The sequence below is a fragment of the Phyllobates terribilis genome, unplaced genomic scaffold, assembly GCF_046119375.1.
Source record: "Phyllobates terribilis strain yellow unplaced genomic scaffold, ASM4611937v1 Scaffold_6__1_contigs__length_29720123, whole genome shotgun sequence".
Classification (NCBI taxonomy): Eukaryota; Metazoa; Chordata; class Amphibia; order Anura; family Dendrobatidae; genus Phyllobates; species Phyllobates terribilis.
In genome coordinates, this window is record NW_027362766.1 from 12021509 (window position 1) to 12045572 (window position 24064).

The 24064-nt window shown below is 48.7% G+C and overlaps 1 protein-coding gene across 3 annotated transcripts; it reads left to right on the forward strand.

Moving 5' to 3' along the window:
• Window positions 1-5492: 5492 nt before the first annotated feature.
• Window positions 5493-20425, forward strand: LOC141152745 (protein S100-A16-like). Of its 3 annotated transcripts, none has more exons than XM_073637376.1 (4): window positions 5495-5514; window positions 10147-10217; window positions 10825-11130; window positions 19858-20425. In XM_073637376.1, the coding sequence occupies exons 3-4, from the start codon at window positions 10981-10983 to the stop codon at window positions 20011-20013; spliced, it is 306 nt and encodes a 101-aa protein (XP_073493477.1). In that variant the 5' UTR covers window positions 5495-5514; window positions 10147-10217; window positions 10825-10980; the 3' UTR covers window positions 20014-20425. The 3 variants fall into 3 exon arrangements, with proteins under 3 accessions (XP_073493479.1, XP_073493477.1, XP_073493478.1); XM_073637377.1 differs by lacking the exon at window positions 5495-5514 and adding an exon at window positions 9074-9092; XM_073637378.1 differs by lacking the exon at window positions 10147-10217 and having other exon boundaries at window positions 5493-5514.
• Window positions 20426-24064: the final 3639 nt, after the last annotated feature.

Here is a 24064-nt window from a genome sequence, read left to right on the forward strand (position 1 = left end):
TACGGTTTGAGTGCTGAACACTTGACGGTCCCACGGTTGGCAAGTTGGAACTGTGAGATTCACTACGTGCACCACTGGTATTTTGTGGAAAAGCACATGTAAGATTCTGCAACAGTCTCTGCTGATACTCCTGCATGCGTGCATCCCTTTCTATGGCAGGAATAATTTCTGCAAATTTACTTTTGTACCGGGGATCTAACAGTGTGGCAACCCAGTAGTCAGGATTATTTCTAATTCTCACAATTCGAGGGTCATGTTGCAGGTAGTGCAGCAAGAAGGCACTCATGTGTGTTGCGCATCCAGGAGCACCAAGTCCCTGTTGTGTTGGTGGCGAGGTAACAATCATGCTTCCTTCCTCTGTCCTCTCCCCCCAACCTCGCACAACAGAAATGTGATCAAGGTCTCCCTCATCTGATGAGTCTTCCATCAGTTCGTCCTCCACTTCTTCCTGGGCTCCTGCACCTTCCTCACTAGTTTGGCTGCTACCATGCGCCCTGGTAAAACCATCTCCCCCACCCTCACATGCCTGCCGCCTTGGTGCTGCCGACCGTCTGGACCTTGCAGATGTTAGCCCTTCCGCATACAACTCCTCCTCCTCTACTTCCTCCACCTCCTCTTGTGCCACCACCTGACTCCGAATTCTGTTTAACATGTGCTCCAGCATGTAAATCACCGGAATAGTCATGCTGATAATGGCATCGTCAGCACTAAACATCTTCGTCGCCATTTCAAAACTGTGCAGAAGGGTGCATAGGTCCCTGATCTGAGACCACTCCTCCAGCGTGATTTGCCCCACCTCTGAATCTCGTTGGCCCAGGCTATACGTCAGAACGTATTGCACCAGGGCTTGTCGGTGCTGCCACAGTCGCTGCAACATGTGCAGAGTTGAATTCCACCGGGTAGGCACATCGCATTTTAGCCGGTGAAGTGGCAGGCCCAACGACTTCTGTAGAGATGTAAGTCGCTGAGCTGCGGGATGCGAACGGCGAAAGTGAGCACACAGCGACCGTGCCCTCTGCAGAAGGCCATCTAGTCTGGGATAGTGGGCTAAAAATTGCTGGACAACCAGGTTCAACACGTGAGCCATACAAGGCACGTGTGTGACATTGCCCCGGCGAAGGGCCGCACCCAGGTTTGCAGCATTGTCGCACACGGCCTTCCCTGGTTTCAGGTCCAGTGGAGACAACCATTCATGAAATTGGTTCTCCAGAGCTGACCACAACTCCTCAGCTGTGTGACTCACATTTCCCAGACATTTCAATGTAAAAACCGCCTGATGACGTTGAGCCCTACTGCCAGCATAGTAAGGAGGTATGCAGGATCCCTTCTGCGCAGTTAGAAAGCTTGTGGCATGACCAGACAGGCTTTGGGTGCAGGTGGAAGACCGAGAGGAGGTTGAGGAGGCAGAAGCAGTGGAGGAACTTTGACATAAAGAGGATTGACGCACAACTCGTGGGGACGGCAAGACTTGGACAGCAGCCCCTTGTCCTGCTGTCACCATAGTTACCCAGTGCCCAGTCAGCGACATGTAACGCCCCTGTCCATGCCTACTCGTCCAAGTGTCTGTGGTGAAATGCACCCTGTCACACACAGAGTTTCTCAAAGAAGCGGTGATGTTGTGTGCGACATGCTGGTGGAGCGCAGGCACACCTTTCTTTGAGAAGTAGTGCCGACTGGGCATCTGGTACTGGGGCACTGCGACGGACATAAGGTCTCGAAAATCCCCTGTGTCCACCAGGCGGAAAGGCAGCATTTCTGTAGCCAAGAACTTGCAGATGGTGAAATTCAACCTCTTAGCTTTCTCATGGCTAGGAGGAAATGGTCTTTTACTTGTCCACATCTGAGGGACCGAGGGCTGGCTATTGTGCTTAGACGGGGTTGATAAGGGTGTCCCCGGCAAACTGCCGGTCTGTGAGGAAGATGCAGGCGGACATGTTAGGTTGCCTTGATCCAAAGGTGGTGCTATCAATGTCGGACAGCGCTCAACACCAGCTGGTGTTACCACCTCCAAAGAAAATGATGACCTGCCAATCACGCTGGCTGTTGCGGGTAAAGAGGTGGCAGGTCTGCGCCCCAAAACAGGTGTGACTGCTGTCCCCCCAGTCACAGAGGATGAAGAGGCCGCGGATGCACAAGATATGGCAGACGGTGGTTGGCCCGGCCGGCTAGGCCGCATTGTAGCACACTGAGCTTCCCACTGCAACTTATGTTTCATGTCCATGTGCCGGTTCATGCATGAAGTACTCAAACTATGTATTTTTTGGCCTCTACTTAGCTTTTGCTGACAAATGTTACAGATAACACGAGTTGGGTCATCTTTATCGATCTGAAAAAATGCCCAGGCTATGCAAGGCTTAGCACCCATGCGACCTGAAGAGCCACCACGACTTGTGGTGAGAGGCAGAGTTGTGTTTGAGGATGCAGTTGTTGACGTGCTTCCAGTACTACGTCTCTGTCCAGGAAGGCGCAACCTGACCTCGTCGTCACTAGCATCTTCCTCCACCTCCTCTGCTGACCTCATCTCTTGGCTGACTGTGGGTTGACAGTAAGTGGGATCTCCGACCTCATCATCATCACCCTGTGCGTTATCACACCCGTCGTCCTCAGAGCCAACCTGTTCCTGCCCTGACAAAAAACTAAAGTTGTCGCTCCAATCAGGTATTTGAGTCTTATCATCGTCTTCCTCATTGTCTCCACCAACAGGAGTTACAGTTTGGGAATGAGGGTCTACATTATGGTCAGAACCTTCTGCGTCTGGTCCTGGATCCGACTCATAAAGATTCTGGGCATCAGTGCAGATCATTTCCTCGTCTGGATTCAGAGAAGCGCTGGAGTCGACCTCTGATTCCCAGGCTATAGTATGAGTAAACAGCTCTGCAGACTCAACCATCTGTTCTATCTCATACTCAGACGGGCAGCTGGAGATTTGGGAGCTGTGAGGAAGCAAGTGCGATTTGGGTGACACCTTTGAGGACTGGAGTATTTGTGATGGTGAAGTTGAGGTGGAGGAGAGCCCACTTAAAGGAGCACTTGATATCCGTTGAAGCACCTGCTGTTTTTGTGCCTCATCTGGAATTTGTAGCGATTGGCGTGGCCGTAAGAAAGAGATCTTATCACATTGTCCGCTAAAAGAAGTAGACATTTTAGTTTGGCTGGAAGATGGTCTTTCTTCTGCAGATGTTACTGTTGCTTTAACACCTACCCCACGGACACAACCTTTTTCCCCTTCCCAACGCGCCTATTCCCCTTTCCACCAGCAGCAGGCCTTTTTCCACTCATTTTGGTGGTTAACTAATTAACAACTCTGGAGTTGTTTGCACAAAAAAACAATGGATGGTAACCGAGCAGAGCTGAGTGGCCAAACTGTGGTATTAGGCCAAAACTATTGGCTGGGTTAGATGCAGAAAAAAATTATATTCAATTTGCAACCTGATGGAGGTCAGTATAGAAGGACTAATAGAGAAAGTCCGACACACTACTAGAAGGCCAAATATTTTTTCAGAGCTAGATGCAGAAAAAAATTATATTCAATTTGCAACCTGATGGAGGCCAGTATAGATGGACTAATAGAATGATGCTATGCCCAAAAGATTTTACTTCACTAGGTGCAGTAAAAAAATTGGTATTCTATACACAGGTGGTATATCTTGCAACACAGATAGGCTACTCCACTGACTAACACACTCTGCAATAGGCCAAAAAGGATTAGCTTTGCTAGATTCAGCCAAATGCTGTGAAAAAAACTTGCACAGCACTGGCACAGACCTGCCTGGCAAAAACTGATAGGAACTGATGTAACCTAGTCCTGAAAAGGACTCCAATTACAATTAGTCTTTACTCCCACAATCTATCTATTTAAGAGCACAGACCTGCCTGATAAAAGTCGTAGGAAATGCTGTAACCTAGTCCTTAAAAGGACTGCAATCACAACTATTCCCTACTCCCAAGCTATCTGTAGATTTGTGCGAAAATTGGCTTGAAATTAACAAGGTATAGCGCACACAGCAACAGCGGTGCCGTCTAACACGCAGCTGCAGCAGTGAGAAAATGGTGGCGACGGGGAAAATGGCTTGGTCTTATAGGGCAAGGACATGTGACATACACTGCCAATCACACATGCCCTTGCTTGTGTGAAAAAAAGCACTTCGCTCCGTGTGTGCGCTGCTGATAGGCTGACAGATTGCACCTCCCCACTGCAAATGCGGGAAAGAGAAAAAAAAATGGAGATCTTCATTATTCCTGCAGAGATCCATCCCCTGCCCCTCCCCCCGCCCCGCTGTACACTCAAACTGCGGATTAACATTAATTTTCATCACTACTGAGAAAAAATCCAGTTATGATTTTGGTGCACGAACAGTTATCGAACATAACCTCGAACAGCCGAATTTTTCTCAAATTGTTCGTGTTCGCCGAACTGCTCGAACACCGCCCAAAACAGCTCGAATTTGAGATTGGCGAACAGTTCGAGTAGAACAACGCTCATCTCTACTTACAAGCCTGACCTTTGTGTGCGCCCATCTGCTACCTACAAGCCTAACCTTTGTGTGCGCCCATCTGCTACTTACAAGTCTGATCTTTGTGTGCGCCCATCTGCTACCTACAAGCCTAACCTTTGTGTGCGCCCATCTGCTACCTACAAGTCTGATCTTTGTGTGCGCCCATCTGCTACCTACAAGCCTAACCTTTGTGTGCGCCCATCTGCTACCTACAAGCCTAACCTTTGTGTGCGCCCATCTGCTACCTACAAGCCTAACCTTTGTGTGCGCCCATCTGCTACCTACAAGTCTGATCTTTGTGTGCGCCCATCTGCTACCTACAAGCCTGATCTGTTGTAGATGGGAACCTGTGCTATTAGATATTCCTCTCCTGGGCATAGACCTACAAATAGAAATGGCAGGTAGCATCCAGCTTCAATTAAGGCCAGATTCACATGTCCGTATATTCCCGGTACTGGAAAAACCGGTACCAGAGATATCCGTGTGTGTCACACATGTGGCAATCGTGTGCCGCATCAGGATTACACGGACCGGCGCCTGGGAATCAGCGTTACAGTTCCCAAGTGCTGAACACTACCCTCATCATACTTCCCTGCTGGCGCTGCAAACAGCACCAGCAGGAACAATGATGAGGATAGCAGTGTTGGCTCCTGTAGTGTCCCTGTGTAAAAATAAGAATAAAATAATAAAATCCTTACACTCACCTAAGTGTCCCCCGCTGTAATCTATGCGACCGATCAGCAGAGGAGCCGGGGAGAGTGAGCCGCTCCTGGCATGCATGACCCCCTCATCCCCAATCCTGGCATGCATGGACCCCTCAGACTTAATCCTGTTATGCATGGCCCCCTCAGACCCAATCCTGTTATGCATGGCCCCCCATCACTGCACACATGAAAAAAATAAACACTTCTATCCACCTTCCTCCGATCTGCTCCAGCGCTGTGTTCAATCTGCCGGCAGCTGATCTTAGCATCTGAGCAGCGCATGACGTCACTGCCATGCGCCCTCAGATGCCGAGGTGAGCTACGGGGATATTCACTCCTCTCCATGGGACTATGGAGTGAATAGTCATTCTCCTTAATAGCGCGCACTGTCAGCATAGCCTCCGCGATCCTCTGTGCCCACTACTAAAGAGAATGAATATACACTCTTCTCCACACCCATAGCGGACACACAGGATCGCGGAGCCGCAGCAGGAAGCCTGTGGCTGCGACTGACAGTGTGTGCTATTAAGGAGAATAAATATTCACTCTCATGGGCATGGAGGGGAGTGAATATTCATTCTCTTTAGCAGCGGGCACACGTGGTAGCTGCAGCTGCCGTCTACTACCTGTGCCCGCTGCTCCACCGCCGCAACCCACCCCACCACCCTCCACAGCCGGGAGAACAGCTGAGCTGTGACGGGACGCGGGACTAAGCCCTCAAAGTGGGACAGTCCTGCCGAAACCGGGATGGTTGGGAGCTATGGTTGGAAATTGGCTGTGACACAGTGGAGGAGGGGCACCATGAGTACACTGGCAAAAATAGAGTGTTTTCAGTGCAGGATCCTGTGTGAGGGTCTGGTGGTGGGGGGTAATAGCAGCCCACAACAAGGACACCAGGCAGGGAGCAGATCAGATCACTCGATCTTCTGCTAAAACTTTTAGGGGTAAATAAAAATCGCTGCAGGACACGGACGACTAGAGGACATTTCTGTAAGAATGTTTAAACCTTTTTAAAATGTTGGAATTAAATTGGCCACAAACCTTGATTGGCTGCAGCGGTGAATTCACAAGTACAGCCAATCACTGAGCTTGGCAGCTCGTGTCCACTACATCATGTAAAGGCTAGAGACACGATTGGAGGCATTTTTAATACTGTCCACAATATAGGTATAAATGCATAGGAGAGGCGGCTGCTATTAGTCAGATTTTTTCCAGCGTATAAACAAAGGACTTAAAAACTTGGTGTGAACACGGCCTAACGGGTGCAGTATGTTGTGGTCATGTAGTAGATGTCACCTGCAGTCCTATGTAACACCACAGATCACACACAGCTCTGCTACATCGGTGTACACCCACACAGATGGTGGGGAGGACACACTGCTCCTGAGCTCTGGGCTGAGCAATGGCAGCAGCTGGGGGAGGATCTGAGGACAGGAAACAGAAACCAGGATGAGGAAGACGAGGAAGGGAACAGATCCCAGAGCCAGGGACAGATCCCAGAGCCAGGGACGGACCCCAGAGCCAGGGACGGATCCCAGAGTCAGGGACGGATCCCAGAGTCAGGGACGGATCCCAGAGCCAGGGACGGATCCCAGAGACGGATCCCAGAGCCAGGGACGGATCCCAGAGCCAGGGACGGATCCCAGAGCCAGGGACGGATCCCAGAGTCAGGGACAGGAGCAGCTGACACCCTACAGTGATATCCAGGGACGGCCTGACACCCCGCACTGATATCCAGGTACAGCCTGACACCCTGCACTGATATCCAGGGACGGCCTGACACCCTGCACTGATATCCAGGGACGGCCTGACACCCCGCACTGATATCCAGGGACGGCCTGACACCCCGCACTGATATCCAGGGACGGCCTGACACCCCGCACTGATATCCAGGGACGGCCTGACACCCCGCACTGATATCCAGGTACGGCCTGACACCCCGCACTGATATCCAGGTACGGCCTGACACCCCGCACTGATATCCAGGTACGGCCTGACACCCCGCACTGATATCCAGGGACGGCCTGACACCCCGCACTGATATCCAGGTACGGCCTGACACCCCGCACTGATATCCAGGGACGGCCTGACACCCTGCACTGATATCCAGGGACGGCCTGACACCCTGCACTGATATCCAGGGACGGCCTGACACCCTACAGTGATATCCAGGGACGGCCTGACACCCCGCACTGATATCCAGGGACGGCCTGACACCCCGCACTGATATCCAGGTACAGCCTGACACCCCGCACTGATATCCAGGGATGGCCTGACACCCCGCACTGATATCCAGGTACAGCCTGACACCCCGCACTGATATCCAGGGACGGCCTGACACCCCGCACTGATATCCAGGTACAGCCTGACACCCCGCACTGATATCCAGGTACGGCCTGACACCCCGCACTGATATCCAGGGACGGCCTGACACCCCGCACTGATATCCAGGGACGGCCTGACACCCCGCACTGATATCCAGGTACGGCCTGACACCCCGCACTGATATCCAGGTACAGCCTGACACCCCGCACTGATATCCAGGGACGGCCTGACACCCCGCACTGATATCCAGGGACGGCCTGACACCCCGCACTGATATCCAGGGACGGCCTGACACCCCGCACTGATATCCAGGTACAGCCTGACACCCCGCACTGATATCCAGGGACGGCCTGACACCCCGCACTGATATCCAGGGACGGCCTGACACCCCGCACTGATATCCAGGTACAGCCTGACACCCCGCACTGATATCCGGGGACGGCCTGACACCCCGCACTGATATCCGGGGACGGCCTGACACCCCGCACTGATATCCAGGGACGGCCTGACACCCCGCACTGATATCCAGGGACGGCCTGACACCCCGCACTGATATCCGGGTACAGCCTGACACCCCGCACTGATATCCGGGGACAGGAGCAGCTGACACCCTACAGTGATATCCAGGGACAGCCTGACACCCCGCACTGATATCCAGGTACGGCCTGACACCCTGCACTGATATCCAGGGACGGCCTGACACCCCGCACTGATATCCAGGTACAGCCTGACACCCCGCACTGATATCCAGGGACGGCCTGACACCCCGCACTGATATCCAGGGACGGCCTGACACCCCGCACTGATATCCAGGTACAGCCTGACACCCCGCACTGATATCCGGGGACGGCCTGACACCCCGCACTGATATCCGGGGACGGCCTGACACCCCGCACTGATATCCAGGGACGGCCTGACACCCCGCACTGATATCCAGGGACGGCCTGACACCCCGCACTGATATCCGGGTACAGCCTGACACCCCGCACTGATATCCGGGGACAGGAGCAGCTGACACCCTACAGTGATATCCAGGGACGGCCTGACACCCCGCACTGATATCCAGGTACGGCCTGACACCCCGCACTGATATCCAGGTACGGCCTGACACTCTGCACTGATATCCGGGGACGGCCTGACACCCCGCACTGATATCCGGGGACGGCCTGACACCCCGCACTGATATCCAGGGACAGGAGCAGCTGACACCCTACAGTGATATCCAGGGACGGCCTGACACCCCGCACTGATATCCAGGTACGGCCTGACACCCCGCACTGATATCCAGGTACGGCCTGACACCCCGCACTGATATCCAGGTACGGCCTGACACCCCGCACTGATATCCAGGTACGGCCTGACACCCCGCACTGATATCCAGGTACGGCCTGACACCCCGCACTGATATCCAGGTACGGCCTGACACCCCGCACTGATATCCAGGTACGGCCTGACACCCCGCACTGATATCCAGGTACGGCCTGACACCCCGCACTGATATCCAGGTACGGCCTGACACCCCGCACTGATATCCAGGTACGGCCTGACACCCCGCACTGATATCCAGGTACGGCCTGACACCCCGCACTGATATCCAGGTACGGCCTGACACCCTGCACTGATATCCGGGGACGGGCTGACACCCCGCACTGATATCCGGGTACAGCCTGACACCCCGCACTGATATCCGGGGACAGCCTGACACCCCGCACTGATATCCGGGTACAGCCTGACACCCCGCACTGATATCCGGGGACGGCCTGACACCCCGCACTGCTCTCCGGGGACGGCCTGACACCCCGCACTGCTCTCCGGGGACGGCCTGACACCCCGCACTGCTCTCCGGGGACGGCCTGACACCCCGCACTGCTCTCCGGGGACGGCCTGACACCCCGTACTGCTCTCCGGGGACGGCCTGACACCCCGCACTGCTCTCCGGGGACGGCCTGACACCCCGCACTGCTCTCCGGGGACGGCCTGACACCCCGCACTGCTCTCCGGGGACGGCCTGACACCCCGCACTGCTCTCCGGGGACGGCCTGACACCCCGCACTGCTCTCCGGGGACGGCCTGACACCCCGCACTGCTCTCCGGGGACGGCCTGACACCCCGCACTGCTATCCGGGGACGGCCTGACACCCCGCACTGCTATCCGGGGACGGCCTGACACCCCGCACTGCTATCCGGGGACGGCCTGACACCCCGCACTGCTCTCCGGGGACGGCCTGACACCCCGCACTGCTCTCCGGGGACGGCCTGACACCCCGCACTGCTCTCCGGGGACGGCCTGACACCCCGCACTGCTCTCCGGGGACGGCCTGACACCCCGCACTGCTCTCCGGGGACGGCCTGACACCCCGCACTGCTCTCCGGGGACGGCCTGACACCCCGCACTGCTATCCGGGGACGGCCTGACACCCCGCACTGCTATCCGGGGACGGCCTGACACCCCGCACTGATATCCGGGGATGTGAGCAGCACTATACTAATACGATAATGGGTAAAGGGATGACGGGTGTGGTGGTGGGCGATATAAGGGGATATATAGGGGATCTTAGGTTGGGGTGGATCTCGTGGACAAGATCACAGCACAGGTAGCAGCTTGTTTTCTTGTATTACAGACTGGTGTGATCAGCCCTTTCTCCACTATGGTCACATTTCTCTGGGGATAGAGCAGCTGATTAGATACTTGGTAGGTATCACAGGATGTGTCGCCATTGTTTATAGGATCCCCTCTCCCGTCCCCTCTCCCGTCCCCTCTACCTTCCCCTCTCCCTTCCCCTCTCCCGTCCCCTCTCCCATCCCTTCTCCCTTCCCCTCTCCCGTCCCCTTTCCCTTCCCCTCTCCCTTCCCCTCTCCCGTCCCCTCTCCCGTCCCCTCTCTCCCGTCCCCTCTCTCCCGTCCCCTCTCTCCCGTCCCCTCTCTCCCGTCCCCTCTCTCCCGTCCCCTCTCTCCCGTCCCCTCTCTCCCGTCCCCTCTCCCGTCCCTTCTCCCGTCCCTTCTCCCGTCCCTTCTCCCGTCCCTTCTCCCGTCCCCTCTCCCGTCCCCTCTCCCGTCCCTTCTCCCGTCCCTTCTCCCGTCCCCTCTCCCGTCCCCTCTCCCGTCCCCTCTCTCCCGTCCCCTCTGTCCCGTCCCCTCTGTCCCGTCCCCTCTGTCCCGTCCCCTCTCTCCCGTCCCCTCTCTCCCGTCCCCCTTCCCGTCCCCTCTCTCCCGTCTTCTCCTTCGTCGCTGGATTCAGATATAGAAATACATTTTTAGATTTCTAATATTTTATCTTTCTCTTCCATCTCTAAATGTAGAATCCCGTGAGACGAAGGAGATGACGGGAAGAAGCAAGAAATGACATCATATATAAAGCAATGCTAGACTCAAGAGCTGACACTGTACAGGATAGACGACAACTTTCGCAGATTGATTTGACCACTCAATAAGGAGTCACCCAATCCTGTGCACAAATGGCGTCCGGCTGCAGCGAGCTGGAATCCGCTATAGAGATTTTGGTCCGTAAATATTACGACTACGCGAAGAAGAAAGGAAAACATGACAAGATGAACAAGAAGGAGTTTCGAGAGATGGTAAAGCAGGAGCTGCCGCATGTCCTGACTGTGAGTACCAAGAATAATATGGTAATACTATGTACAAGGATATAACTAATAAAATACCGCTCCTATGTACAAGAATATAACTACTATAATACTGCCCCTATGTACAAGAATATAACTACTATAATACTGCCCCTATGTACAAGAATATAACTACTATAATACTGCCCCCTATGTACAAGAATATAACTACTATAATACTGCCCCCTATGTACAAGAATATAACTACTATAATACTGCCCCTATGTACAAGAATATAACTACTATAATACTGCCCCCTATGTACAAGAATATAACTACTATAATACTGCTCCTATGTACAAGAATCTACTATAATACTGCTCGTATGTACAAGAATATAACTACTATAATACTGCTCCTATGTACAAGAATATAACTACTATAATACTGCCCCCTATGTACAAGAATATAACTACTATAATACTGCTCCTATGTACAAGAATATAACTACTATAATACTGCTCCTATGTACAAGAATATAACTACTATAATACTGCCCCTACGTACAAGAATATAACAACTATAATACTGCCCCTATGTACAAGAATATAACTACTATAATACTGCTTCTATGTACAAGAATATATCTACTATAATACTGCCCCCTATGTACAAGAATATAACTACTATAATACTGCTCCCTATATACAAGAATATAACTACTATAATACTGCCCCTATGTACAAGAATATAACTACTATAATACTGCTCCTATGTACAAGAATATAACTACTATAATACTGCCCCCTATGTACAAGAATATAACTACTATAATACTGCCCCCTATGTACAAGAATATAACTACTATAATACTGCCCCTATGTACAAGAATATAACTACTATAATACTGCCCCTATGTACAAGAATATAACTACTATAATACTGCCCCCTATGTACAAGAATCTAACTACTATAATACTGCCCCTATGTACAAGAATATAACTACTATAATACTGCCCCTATGTACAAGAATATAACTACTATAATACTGCCCCCTATGTACAAGAATCTAACTACTATAATACTGCCCCCTATGTACAAGAATCTAACTACTATAATACTGCCCCCTATGTACAAGAATCTAACTACTATAATACTGCCCCTATGTACAAGAATATAACTACTATAATACTGCTCCTATGTACAAGAATATAACTACTATAATACTGCCCCCTATGTACAAGAATATAACTACTATAATACTGCCCCCTATGTACAAGAATATAACTACTATAATACTGCCCCCTATGTACAAGAATATAACTGCTATAATACTGCCCCTATGTACAAGAATATAACTACTATAATACTGCCCCTATGTACAAGAATATAACTACTATAATACTGCTCCTATGTACAAGAATATAACTACTATAATACTGCCCCCTATGTACAAGAATATAACTACTATAATACTGCCCCCTATGTACAAGAATATAACTACTATAATACTGCCCCCTATGTACAAGAATATAACTACTATAATACTGCTCCTATGTACAAGAATATAACTACTATAATACTGCCCCCTATGTACAAGAATATAACTACTATAATACTGCCCCCTATGTACAAGAATATAACTACTATAATACTGCCCCCTATGTACAAGAATATAACTACTATAAAACTGTCTCCTATGTACAAGAATATAACTACTATAATACTGCCCCCTATGTTCAAGAATATAACTACTATAATACTGCTCCTATGTACAAGAATATAACTACTATAATACTGCCCCTATGTACAAGAATATAACTACTATAATACTGCCCCCTATGTACAAGAATATAACTACTATAATACTGCCCCCTATGTACAAGAATATAACTACTATAATACTGTCTCCTATGTACAAGAATATAACTACTATAATACTGCCCCCTATGTTCAAGAATATAACTACTATAATACTGCCCCTATGTACAAGAATATAACTACTATAATACTGCTCCTATGTACAAGAATATAACTACTATAATACAAAAGTGATTCTTTTGTCTGTAACAAGCTCAAGGAGGGACCTCTCTGGGCAGATCTTAGGTTACGGATCCCAGTAATGCCTCCCGCTGCCTGGAACGAGAGACATGCTGCCCCTAGCAGCCCACTGTGCCTGATCTTGACGTTCACTATGCACTTCACTAACTCTCTCTGAACTTGCTCTATGAGGAAGTGCCCCCCATTTTATTAACACCAGTGCCCACCCACTGGGCTAGTTCTCTCATTAACTACTTCCTATCTCATATGCTAATCCTATTATCCTTATCCTATGTCTTATACTGTTGCTAAATTACTGTATAAGCGTATCCTATATTATAGTCACATGATGCTGTACATTACCATAATACATTACATAGGAAGCACATCACTTTTACATATAAAACCGCATGACAGTATTCACATGACGCGTTTGTTGTCTTCAGGGGCAGGAATAGGGTAAGACAGTCCACATCCCACATGGGTATGCTGAAATTCTTTCCAATGTTTCATATTTAATGCCGAAATTCAAGAAAGGCCACATTAGTAAGAGCCTCTTCATCATCTCAACACGTTGGTCAACAAGAGATAACAGATTCACAGTAGGCAGCATCACAGCTCACCTCGTCCCCCTTCCTGCACAATGACATCTGCATGTCACTAAACCTGAGGGGTGAAGGTGGAGACTCAAGGGGGCCGGAGAATTTTGCCAGTTTGGAGCCCTGAAATTCCTTGTGGCAGCCCTCATCACAGGCTGCAGATGGGCAGCTCATCCCTCCAGCACACAGACAGACGAGCAAAACTATGGCAGCAAGACGTGGTGACTAGCATGGTGTTCTCTGGGGGCACAAGGTCAGGTGGTAGCAGTAAAAGTGTTGTGGAGCCTGGAGCCTGTGGTGAATCCAGTGGTGAAACCATGAAAATAGCTTTGAAAAAACCTAATGAGCCGTCTATATTTAAGCATCGTGAGAGACACACAGTAGTGTTCAAAATACTAGAAGTCCAAGATGACTGACCAAATTAATCATGGTTTTTGGTATAACTTATATTACCGCATGTCAGACAATTTACAAGTCGGTGCAGTAGAATGCCCAGACTCGGCATTCATGATCTGCTGGTTTCTGAGTCTGTGAATAATTAATTATACTTGGTATGTTCAATATAATAGCAGTGTGGAGGTCAATTAGTGAGGTCAATCATTCTGTGAAGAAACAGGTGTGAATCGGATGGCCCTTATCTAAGGGTGAAGCCAGCACATGTTGTACATGCATTTCTCCTTGAAAGCCTGAGAAATATGGGTTGTTGGGGACATTCTTTAGAAGAACAGCGTACTGTGATTAGTGATTGGAGAGGGTAAAACTTATGAAGAAGAGCAGACAATGATCAGCTGTTCAGCTACAATGATCTCCAATGCTTTATAATGGAAAGTAAAACCAGAGAGACGTGGAAGAAAACAGAAGACTACCATTCGAATGGATGGAAGAATAGCCGGAATGGCAAAGGCTTAGCCAATGATCAGCTCCAGGATGATCACAGACAGTCTCCAAGTTACCTGTGAGGACTGTGACAGTTAGAAGACGCCTGTGTGAAGCTAATCTCTTAGCAAGAAGTCCCCGCAAAGTCCCACTGTTAAAAAAGACATGTACTGAAGCGGATACAATTTGCCAAAGATCACATCAACTGGCCTAAAGACAAATGGAGAAACATTTTGTGGACTGATGAAAGTAAAATTGTTCTTTTTGAGTCCAAGGACCGCAGACAGTTCGTCAGACGACCCCCAAACTCTGCATTCAAGCCATAGTACACCCTGCAGACAGTGAAGCATGGTGGTGAAGCATCATGATATGGGCATGTTTCTCTTACTATGGTCCGGACCTATTTACTGCATAGCAGGGATCATGGACCAGTTTGCATATATTAAAATACTTGAAGAGGTCATGTTGCCTTACACTGAAGAGGATATGCCCTTGAAATTCGTGTTTCACCAAGACAATGACCCTAAGCACACCAGTAAACAAGAAAAATCTTGTTTCCAGTCCAACAAAATTGAGGTTATGGAGTGGTCAGCCCAATCCCCGGACCTTAATCCGATAGATGGGGTGAGATCAAAAATGCCATTTCTGAGGCAAAGCCAACAAATGCCCAAAAATTGTGGGATGTAGTCAAAGTATCATGGGCTGGAATAACAGCTGACAGGGGCCAGAAGTTGGTTAACTCTATGCAACATAGATGTGACGCAGCTCTAAAAAACTGTAACAACTAAATATTAGGTTAGTGATTCATAGGAATGCGAAATCCTCAAAAAAAAGAAGAGACATATTGTAAGTTTGTAAAGACAAATGCATTTTTTAGAACAGAACAATGTTCATATTTTTTGTTCTTTTCTGTAAAGTAGTTATACATTATCTACATTACTCTTCGTGTTTTGAATTAGAAAACAGTGAGCAATGTTCCCAATGCTGGAAATAACAACCAGTATGAAGATGTTGTGATAACTCATGTTTGTGAACACCCTGCTATTATTTTGAACACCACTGTATAGAGACCAGAGACAGTTTACAACAAACCTGATCTAGCGTCCGGTCCTCCGAAGCGGATTCAGGGTCAGACATTGTCCTGTCCAGTACTGGGGCTGCCAGCTTCTGATTTCAAAAGGGGTCAACACTCCACCAGAAGCCGCAGAACTCTGTAGCAGACCCCAATCAGGAGCATGCTGCTCAGATGCCAGCAGAAGTACCAGAAGTCCCAGGACCAAGCACAAAGACAGGACGGTGGACATGAGCAGAGCTGTAATGTTGGGGTACAGACTGGGGATAGACTTCCTACCGTACCTATGTGGTCGGGGACTGGAGGGAGCACACAATCTATAGTGGATATTGCACAGACTGACACTAAGTGTGAAGATGATAAAGTGCAGAATAATGTGTGCAATTCCCCCCCGTCATCAACAAATACACAAGGTATAAGAGGCTCTTCTAGAACGCATGCACACCAGGAAGGCGCGGGAGCGCTCCTGCACCACACCTGCTCCAGGTCATGTTCCATGACAATCACATCTTGAATTGTATCTACCATATTTCTTGGATAATAAGATGCACTTTTTTCCTCCAAAATTTTGTAGGAAAGTGGGGGGTGCCTCTTATAGTCCAATATATATATATATATATATATATATATATATATATATATATATATATATACAGTACAGACCAAAAGTTTGGACACACCTTCTCATTTAAAGATTTTTCTGTATTTTCATGACTATGAAAATTGTACATTCACACTGAAGGCATCAAAACTATGAATTACCACATGTGGAATTATATACTGAACAAAAAAGTGTGAAACAACTGAAAATATGTCTTATATTCTAGGTTCTTCAAAGTAGCCACCTTTTGCTTTGATGACTGCTTTGCACACTCTTGGCATTCTCTTGATGAGCTTCAAGAGGTAGTCACCGGAAATGGTCTTCCAACAATCTTGAAGGAGTTCCCAGAGATGCTTAGCACTTGTTGGCCCTTTTGCCTTCACTCTGCGGTCCAGCTCACCCCAAACCATCTCGATTGGGTTCAGGTCTGGTGACTGTGGAGGCCAGGTCATCTGGCGTAGCCCCCCATCACTCTCCCTCTTAGTCAAATAGCCCTTATACAGCCTGGAGGCGTGTTTGTGGTCATTGTCCTGTTGAAAAATAAATGATGGTCCAACTAAACGCAAACCGGATGGAATACCATGCCGCTGCAAGATGCTGTGGTAGCCATGCTGGTTCAGTATGCCTTCAATTTTGAATAAATCCCCAACAATGTCACCAGCAAAGCACCCCCACACCATCACACCTCCTCCTCCATGCTTCACGGTGGGAACCAGGCATGTAGAGTCCATCCGTTCACCTTTTCTGCGTCGCACAAAGACACGGTGGTTGGAACCAAAGATCTCAAATTTGGACTCATCAGACCAAAGCACAGATTTCCACTGGTCTAATGTCCATTCCTTGTGTTCTTTAGCCCAAATAAGTCTCTTCTGCTTGTTGCCTGTCCTTAGCAGTGGTTTCCTAGCAGCTATTTTACCATGAAGGTCTGCAGCACAAAGTCTCCTCTTAACAGTTGTTGTAGAGATGTGTCTGCTGGTAGAACTCTGTGTGGCATTGACCTGGTCTCTAATCTGAGCTGCTGTTAACCTGCGATTTCTGAGGCTGGTGACTCGGATAAACTTATCCTTAGAAGCAGAGGTGACTCTTGGTCTTCCTTTCCTGGGGCGGTCTTCATGTGAGCCAGTCTCTTTGTAGCACTTGATGGTTTTTGCAACTGCACTTGGGAACACTTTCAAAGTTTGCCCAATTTTTCAGACTGACTGACCTTCATCTCTTAAAGTAATGATGGCCACTCGTTTTTCTTTACTTAGCTGCGTTTTTCTTGCCATAATACCAATTCTAACAGTCTATTCAGTAGGACTATGAGCTGTGTATCCACGAGACTTCTGCACAACACAACTGATGGTCCCAACCCCATTTATAAGGCAAGAAATCACACTTATTAAACCCGACAGGGCACACCTGTGAAGTGAAGACCATTTCCGGTGACTACCTCTTGAAGCTTATCAAGAGAATGCCAAGAGTGTGCAAAGCAGTCATCAAAGCAAAAGGTGGCTACTTTGAAGAACCTAGAATATAAGACATATTTTCAGTTGTTTCACACTTTTTTGTTAAGTATATAATTCCACATGTGTTAGTTCATAGTTTTGATGCCTTCAGTGTGAATGTACAATTTTCAAAGTCATGAAAATACAGAAAAATCTTTAAATGAGAAGGTGTGTCCAAACTTTTGGTCTGTACTGTATATATATAGTGGGTGGTGCGGGGAGCTGCAGCAGCGAAGGAGCGGGGCACAGGAGGCAGTAACCCACTGCTGCATCCTACACTGTGCCCACTGCTAAAGAATATGAATATTCACTGCTCCCCATGCCCATGGGTATGTATGGCACCCTTCATCCCTCATCCTGGTATGTATGGCACCCTTCATCCCTCATCCTGGTATGTATGGCACCCTTCATCCCTCATCCTGGTATGTATGGCACCCCTCATCCCTCTTCCTGGTATGTATGGCACCCTTCATCCCTCATCCTGGTATGTATGGCACCCCTCATCCCTCTTCCTGGTATGTATGGCATCCTTTATCCCTCATCCTAGTATGTATGGACCCCCTCATCCCTCTTCCTGGTATGCTTGACATGGAAGAGGGAGAAGGGGGGCCATACATACCAGCATGAGGGATGAAGGGGGCCATACATACCAGGAAAAGGGATGAAGGGGGCCATACATACCAGGAAGAGGGATGAAGGGGGCCATACATACCAGGAAGAGGGATGAAGGGGGCCATACATACCAGGAAGAGGGATGAGGGGTGCCATACATACCAGGAAGAGGGATGAAGGGGGCCATACATACCAGGATGAAGGGTGCAATACATACCAGGAAAAGGGATAAGTGGGGCCATACATAGCAGGATGAGGGATGAAGGGGGCCATACATACCAGGAAGAGGGATGAGGGGTGCTATACATACCTGGAAGAGGGATGAGGGGTGCCATACATACCTGGAAGAGGGATGAAGGGGGCCATACATACCTGGAAGAGGGATGAAGGGGGCCATACATAGCAGGATGATGGATGACGGGGGCCATACATAGCAGGATGATGGATGAAGGGGGCCATACATAGCAGGATGATGGATGAAGGAGGCCATACATAGCAGGATGAGGGATGAAGGGGGCCATACATACCAGGAAGAGGGATGAGGGGGGCCATACATACCAGGATGGGGATGAGGGCCACGTATAACAGGAAGGAAGAGGCCATATATACCAGGATGAGGGATATTAACAGAATTGGGGGACATTACCCCTATAACAATGTCAGCAGCAGACCCCACCCCACTTAACAGGGCTTCATGACCACATTTTTTGCTTACATTTTTTTTTATATTTTCCCCCTCTAAAACCTAGGTGCGTCTTATAGTCCAAAAAATACGGTACTTTATCCTGAGACCTCTGCACCACTGTAGCTTTACACGCGACTCTATATGGATAAGACCCTGCTGGGTCGAAATGTTACGTTAATTTATTACAGTCGCACTTCCTGCACCTTTTTATATTTGTGTAAATGTGCAATCACCACTTACGTATATAAACTTTGTTGCATAGAAAATCTACAACTAAGAGTGTGCGGTGAATCTTTACCTACTGACTGTTATACCCCACCTCATCTGCACCTCGCTCGCTCTGCAGAGTGCACGCCAACCTTCTCTACCAAACTATTCAGGTCCAGGCATCTAAAAGGAGGAACGTGGTGCGGATCAAGCGCAGAAGTGCCAAGTAGGAGCTTCCAGACAGGAGGTTTGTGGTCAGAGACCTCCTGTGCCACCAGATGGGGTTGACATCTTGGCAGCAGTTAATCTACCAGATAAAACAGGGCTATGGTGTCCGCTTTAAGCTCATGTCTAATCTGGACCAATTTCCCCGAGTTCAGGGACGCTGACTGATAGGAACAAATCTTAAGCCTGATACCATTCCTATAAGCATCATCTTCTGTAATGAAGGGGTCATCCTGTAGGACACTGGTTTGGCTTTGGCTTCTGGAGACCCTGGTGACCTCCTCTCTGAGCTCACCAAGAAAGGATATGACGATGGAGATACCTGTAATGATTCTAGTCATATTTTCTGTTTTCTCTGTCCCCAGCACACCCAGAACAAGGAGGCGGCCAACAAGTTGATTCAGTCCTTGGATCTGGATGAGGACGGGAAGATCAGTTTTGACGAGTACTGGACATTGATCGGGGAGATTGCCCTGAAGCTGAGCCAACAGATGGCGATGCAGTACCAGGAGCGGCACTGACGACCCGTCCTGCCATCCCCTTCATCTTCAGACATGGAGCCACGTATTTCTGGATAGCACTGTCTGTGTATTATTCCACCCCCACCAACCCCGAATCCTTCATCAACTCATTTTGTGTTACATGAGCCAAGGAACAATTGTGTAATATTTAGTAATCCATATGCTGGATTGTGTGTCTTGTGTATCACCGTTGTGTGGGGACGATCCCGCGCCTTTACTATATCCAAATGTATGAACAAGAATCGTAACTAGCGGTTATTTTCTTTAATGTTTTGGCAATGGGTGTAAATCGCGAGCCTCAGGACAGCGCCACCCAGTGGCCATAGAGTAATAAATGGTTGTGTATCGCAAGAGAGACATATATGTTTACAAAATATTAGTTATGATATCAATATAAAGTTCTTGCTGTGCACTGGTGTGATGCTGATGTTTTATACTTGGCGGGGGGCAGAGGCGTACCTAGGGGTCCACATCAAGGGGAAAAACATCTGAGTGGGCCCCTAACTGGATAACCTTGTTTATGACTATGGTGGCTCACCCTAATAATGGGTATAGGGTACCTCACCAGATGACCGTGCTGTTACTGAAAATAAATCTCTATACCCAGACTAAGACCGATATTACCACCACATGGTGACCATATAGTGGTAGATACCAGTCCTGGAGAACATATAAGAGGGATTTGCAGCTGATGTACTTTCTGATTGGGGTTGTTGACTTTTCTATCTGGCCCAGACCACCTCGATAACTTCTCCAGCCAGGACTCGTCTTCAGAGATTACCCCAAAAAATGCACATTTGAGTTTTCACATTTCCAGCACCGTCTGCATCTATTTGAGCTCAGTGAACAAAATTAACCGAGGTTGGGCTCAATGTAGTTGAGATATTCATCCAAGGGAACTGAGGAAACTAAGTTCAGTAAGTGATTAGTGATGAGCGAGCACTAAAATGCTCGGGTACTCGTTGCTCGGGTCGAGCACATTGGAATACTCGGGTGCTCGACCCTAGTAACGAGCCCAATGTAAGTCTATGGGAAACTCGAGCATTTTTCAGGCGGCTCCCCCCGGCGGTCTGCAGAGGGCCTAAAAATTGCCCAAATCGATGGGAACAGTGTCAAATGATATGGGAACAGCATGGGGAAGACTCCTGGAAGCATCTCTGACTCCCAGATCACTGTTGTCAACAACGTTGTCAGAGGTATTACGCCACTCTTACGGATTGACAATAAAACATACAAAAAACTAAGCAAAAAATGGATTTTCGTGGAAAAAAATGCTAAGAAACATTCCTTCCAGGGTAATAATTTATATGTAAGGCAAAATAAATATCCAAAAACAAGAATGCTCCTCCACATCTCTGGCTATGTTCACAAGTAGAGTTTTTGATGCGTTTCTGCACTTCTGCATTTCTTTCAACGGTATTCGACGACAATGAACAACACTCATCTCCAGCTGATGATATCTTGCACCTGTCCCTATTATAAATGCAGCTAACAGCGGTATCAATATGGAATAGAATATATATTTTTTTGCAGCAGCAGTACCCAGTATAAGGAAATAATACCTGGCGGGATTGGTGTAATACGCTATCCATACTGCGATAGCTCACCCGTAAATGAATTTCAGATGAGAGGTAATATTGTAGAATATAGAATCGATTTGAATTGGCCTTCCCATTATTAAAGCGCACCTGTCAGCAGGGTTGTGCTCAGTAAACCACATACGCAGTCAGGAGGGTGACATTACACTGATTAATATGACACCTTGATTGATCAAATCCGTCCTTTGGTTCTTGTGTAATCTTTACTTTCAGTTTGGAGATAATGATATGCCCGTGCTTCGGGCGGCCTGAGTGGGGTGCTCTATCTGGTGCTCCGGGGCGGCCTGAGTGGGGCGCTCTATCTGGTGCTCCGGGGCGGCCTGAGTGGGGCGCTCTATCTGGTGCTCCAGGGCGGCCTGAGGGGGGCACTCTATCTGGTGCTCCGGGGCGGCCTGAGTGGGGCGCTTTATCTGGTGCTCCGGAGCTGCCTGAGTGGGGCGCTCTATCTTGTGCTCCGGGGCGGCCTGAGTGGGGCGCTCTATCTGGTGCTCCGGGGCAGCCTGAGTGGGGTGCTCTATCTGGTGCTCCAGGGCAGCCTGAGTGGGGCGCTCTATCTGGTGCTCCGGGGCAGCCTGAGTGGGGTGCTCTATCTGGTGCTCCGGGGCAGCCTGTGGGGGGCGCTCTATCTTGTGCTCCGGGGTGGCCTGAGTGGGGTGCTCTATCTGGTGCTCCGGGGCAGCCTGAGTGGGGTGCTCTATCTGGTGCTCCGGGGCGGCCTGTGGGGGGAGCTCTATCTGGTGCTCTGCTTACATATTCATCTGTATGCTCTTATGACAGCTCATTGTGCCTTCACTGACATGCCTCCTATTTTACATAATGCATCTAGTAGTGCGGGGCTAGGTAAAATAGGAGGCAGGTCACTAAACGATCACTGAGCTGTCATAAGAACTCAGTGGCTCTCCTATACTGTTATTGCGTATATGTTATAATACCCCCGGTGGCACTAAAAACCATTTCTGACAAAATGCTAGCGGCCAGGACCTCCAAGGCGTAGAGAAGACAGTTCATGCCACGTGTCCAGCTTGGATACCCAATAGTTGTAAGGCACAGAGGAATCACGGAGGACGTTGGTACGGTCGCTAAGGTAGTCCTTCAGCATCTTCCAAAACTTTTCCCTCTATGTCAGAGTAACCCGCGCATCACGGCCTGGGTGCTGGGAGGGTCTGAGAAAACTGTCCCAGACCTTTGACAGTGTTCCCCTGCCTCTGCTGCATCTGCTTTGTTTTCCCTCGCCTGTACTCCTTGGTTGTCCAAGACACTGTGACCTCAGCGTTGTCAGATGGGATTTTTTAAAAATAATTCTTCAACAAGGGCCATCTGATACTGCAACATACAACATAGGAGTGTGTCTCCTATACTGTTACTGCATATGCAGCAAGTTCAAGGGCTGCTCAAAATTAGGACGCACTCCAATACCCCTTTGAAGAGACTTAGAGGAGGTCCTCATTAAAAAAAAATGTTCCCCTTATAAAGGAGTGTGTCTCCTATACTGTTATTGCATATGCAGCAAGTTCAAGAGCTGCCAAAAATTAGGACGCAGTCCAATACTTCTGTGACGAAACAGCTTCTAATCTTAATCAGCCAGACGTCTAGATTTGTTAAGCCAAGAGAAATGCACTATTGTGTTTCTGTTGACTTAAGAACTTGTGTGTGTTTCTGTGGCTGGTCAAGAACGACATACAATTATTTTGGTTCTGAAACAATGATGTTTGTTACTATGCTAATTGCATATTATACTAAAGCCAGCAAGATGCTTATTTACAAGAGCCTCCTGCTATACCAACTATGTAAATTGATTAAAGGCTCAAACAATGAGCCTTGAGCCCTGTGGAATAATACCATCCCTAAACCTTGCCCTGTGGATGTGTACTTGAAAGAACAAATGTGAACTAATTAAGAAACATATGCCTCTGTAGCAGGCAGATTTGAAACAGAGAATTGAAAGAGACTTTACAAGGAGAATCAAAGATCAGACTCTCTTCACACCATCAGCTTGGTAGCATGGCTTTATCCAAAGAGACACAGATTTGGATTCTACATGATTCCAGCCTAAGGGTAAATAGCCCTGACTGGAAGGATACGGATCTGCAGCATTGACCATCAGAGAGCCCATGGATACATTAGGGGAGACCAGGTTGGGACGATGAAGTCACCAGACCCCTTGGATATGTTGTTTGGGGTTGCAAGGTGGGACCCTCCGGTCGCCTGGAACCAGGGGTGGATTAAGAGTAGCAAGGGCCCCGGGCAGTTTAGAAGGCGCGGGCCCCCCCCACACACACCTGATTTATCACGTGACATGTCACATGATCCCCTGTGATAGATCATGTGATAGTTCACGTGAAATTAATTTGGCATAATATTAGTTATAATATTTTTTTTTAGGCTGTGCGCCCACTATGCGTTTTTTAAGCGATTCCGCAGCGGCGATTCCGCTGCAGAAACGCTTAAAAAAC